Raw genomic sequence first — 3492 nt, forward strand, 5'->3', positions numbered from 1 at the left:
CTGAAGTGATTAGAACGCTACAAGTTGGCGAGTCATCTTCATTTCCAACTAAGCTAAGATGTAAAAGATCTAGTTCGAATTTTTTTTGGTTTTCCACCCGGGTGTCCGGTACCCACATTGGAGCCCGACTATATTCGAATTTGTGTCGGTTAGGGCCCCATTCGAGGGGTAGCGCACCCTACCAAAAATTTTTTCATACCCAGGGCTCGAACTCAAGACCTCTGGTTAAGGGAGGAGCAGTTCTATCCACCGCGTCACATCCTTTGGTGGTAGATCTAGTTCGAGTTATTAATAGGACAAACTGAAAAATCACTGCTGATTTTACATGAGTGAGTGAGATCACATGGATAGTAGATTAAGGGATGGGTTATGCATGAGTAAAAGAAAATAATAAAGAGAACTTTTTTCCAGCATTTTATTTGACACTCTTGTTCTAATCCGTTCCAAAAGATTAATACTCCATCAATTTTAATTTTTATGAGGTAATTTGACTAGATATAAAATTAAAGATAAAAAGAAACATTCTATAGGTTATTAAAGGATAAAATAAAAAATTTAACGTTAAATTATTTCCAAAATATAGAATTATGTTGTTTTGTGTTGTGTAAAATAAGAAAGTATATATCTTTGTTATTTGAAAATATTTTAAATTTATATTGTTGTTGTTGTTGTACATCAAAAAAATATAAACTATGAGTACTTTTGGTATATTTTACATTTACTTGCGTGTCAAAAGTTTTTCTTCTTTTTTTCCTTAAATTTTAAGTCCAGTAAATGTACCAAACCAATATTCGCAAGAAAAATAAAAAATGAAAGAAAAAATCTAGAGGTTCTCTCAAATAGGCAGAAAGCCGCAGCTGGTTTTAGCTTACCCGAAATTTGGGAGTATTATTATCACTTTTAGCCCGCGTCAGAAATTATTTATATTTGATAGCTAAAAAACTGTATAAAACTTGTATAGTTTTTGTATATAACATACAAAATATATATATATATATATATATATATATATATAATATATAAATTTTATATATTTTTTCGACTATTATTTTTATAGCGGCCATATAGGGTCAATATTTCCAACTTGGGGTACCAATGAATTAAGACTAACAAAAAGCCCCCCCCCCCCCCCAAAACCCCAATTCTTTTAGAGATGCAATGCAAATATGTAACTGCTGCCCATTCCAAATTTCCAATTTTACCCTTCCCCATTTCCCTTATATATCCGAACCTTCCTCCCACTTTCTCCTCAAACCTCACTCTCCCTTCATCTTCTTCTCTTCAAAACCTCTCTTTCCCCTTCAAAATTTTTCCATTTTTAACCTTACAACAATGGCCAAAGGAGGCAAACTAACGAAACTCAAATCTGTGTTAAAGAAAATGCAATCCTTCAAACTCGGCCGCGTAAATGGCAGCGCCGTCGTAGCCACACATCACTCTTCTTCCTCCTCCGACGACGAAGATTCATTTTCCGATGATAATCACTGCTCCAACAAAAATGTGTTTCCTGTCTATGTGGGAAAATCACGCCGCCGGTACCTCGTAAACTCCGACGTCGTCGACCACCCTCTTTTCCGTGAACTCATCGAAAAGTCCGGCGATTCTGAAGAATATATTACAGTTGGATGTGAAGTTGTTCTCTTTGAACATTTGCTTTGGATGCTTGAAAATGCTGATCCTCAACCTGAGTCATTGGATGAGTTGGTTGAATTTTACTCTTGCTGATGTGGAATAACTGTCAGTAACTGAAATGAAAAAATAACTGTGACGTGGACGTGGTAATTGGATATGGCCACCCACTATCTCTCTCGTATATAGTTGTAAATCTTTCTTTTCTTTTCTTTTTTGGTCATATGATTTCGATTAATTAGTAGAGAGAGGGGAAAAAAAAGAAAGAAAGAAAAAAACATGATAAAGAGGATTAATTATTAGCACATTAAACCTAATGGGTGATTATTGTTATTCAGTCGGTGCATGTTCCATTCTTTCTCTGTAATTTTACCCTTATCCATTTTGTCCTTCAATTTCTCTCTTTTTAACTTTTTCTTATTTGAAATTAACTAACATCGACAATGCTGACATTTTGCTTTTTTACTACGGTAAAATAAATTGAAATGTACAACTCATCCTTAATGGTCCTTCATTCATGATATTATTTGTTTTCAAAATTAATCATGTAAGATGACTTCAAAGAATCTACCCTACAAAAAATTGAAAAAGCTACGAACTTGTCGTCAATCTATTGCTAAATTGATCGTAACTAACATAATTTTTTAATAATTTTCCACTAATATATCGCTAAATAGGATTAGCGGCATAATTTTTTCTTTTTAGCTACAGAATTTATGTGTCGCTATTTTTTATTTTTTATTAGTATTACTTTGCGTAGAGTAAATACATTTATATCTAGGATATATAAATACAGTTTAAACTTAGTTAATTTAAATTTTGAATTCGTCTCGATAGAACTACTAATTATTGATATAGTAGTAATTTTTTCTAAATTCGAGATGGCAACGGAGCGAGGCGGGGTCAATGGGTTAAAAACAACAAAAATTGCTATGTTAAGCGGAGTTGGAATCAAGGTGACACATTACGCTAAGGTTGTCTAATAATGTTGAAAAATATCATAAATTGATACTACTTGATTTTAACATACTACAGCTGTTGGTCTTTTTTTCTCCCTTACAGCTGTTGGTTGGGGTCACCAGTTTTGAATCCTTTTTTGGTGTTTGTCCTTCACATTAACTATATTGTCCAAATTAGGCCTTGAGCTCCTTATACACGTACTCACTTTTCGTACGTATAAATGAAAATATTGATCTGTCAATCTTTTTCAATTAATTCCACAACCCATTACCACTACGTTGTTTGAGTTCTGGAGAAGCTGTATAGATTTAAACATAACAAAGGAGTTAAATTGCAAGCTGTAAGATAATGATGGGGATAAAAGCCCACCTTAATTACTTAGCTTGATTGCTTAGTTAACCATTAAAGATTATGGTGGATTAGTAATTATTTCTTCATTTTTGTCAAAAATCTCGAGTTCGAGCTTTGGAATGGAGTCGTCTTCGGAGGGGGCGCATTACCACTTTTCCTGTGTGAATCCGAATTAATTGGGCCCTAAGGCGAGGGCAGAACAAAAAAAAGGGCAGGACAGCCCGATGCACAAAGTATCTTACATTCACGCAAAAAGGGTCGTACCCCAAGGGGTGTGATGTAGACAGTCTACCTTAATGCAAGAGCATGAGTGACTGCTTCCACGATTCGAACATGTGACCTAGATCATACGGAGATAACTTTACCATTGTTGTTAGGCTCCCTTCAAGTGCAAAACCGAGTGGAAAACAAAAACAAAAAAAGATAGCTTAATTAGTTAGCATGAATGTAACTGATGTATGATTTTGTCTAATAGTATAAACTTTGTCTTTATGATTTGCAGATTTTCAACTCTACGACGTACGCTTGCATTAGTGAAAATAAATACATCGG

General features: G+C 34.3%; 1 protein-coding gene across 1 annotated transcript; it reads left to right on the forward strand.

The window, feature by feature from the left end:
• The first annotated feature begins 1256 nt into the window (after window positions 1-1256).
• Window positions 1257-2024, forward strand: LOC107759558 (auxin-responsive protein SAUR76-like). The gene has a single exon (XM_016577526.2). The coding sequence runs from the start codon at window positions 1333-1335 to the stop codon at window positions 1723-1725; it is 393 nt and encodes a 130-aa protein (XP_016433012.2). The 5' UTR covers window positions 1257-1332; the 3' UTR covers window positions 1726-2024.
• Window positions 2025-3492: the final 1468 nt, after the last annotated feature.

This window comes from Nicotiana tabacum, chromosome 2 (genome assembly GCF_000715075.1).
Source record: "Nicotiana tabacum cultivar K326 chromosome 2, ASM71507v2, whole genome shotgun sequence".
Lineage (NCBI taxonomy): Eukaryota > Viridiplantae > Streptophyta > Magnoliopsida > Solanales > Solanaceae > Nicotiana > Nicotiana tabacum.

Excerpts from the sequence above, each read along its gene's own strand:
- LOC107759558 (XM_016577526.2), top strand. The coding sequence starts at position 1,333 with ATGGCCAAAGGAGGCAAACTAACGAAACTCAAATCTGTGTTAAAGAAA.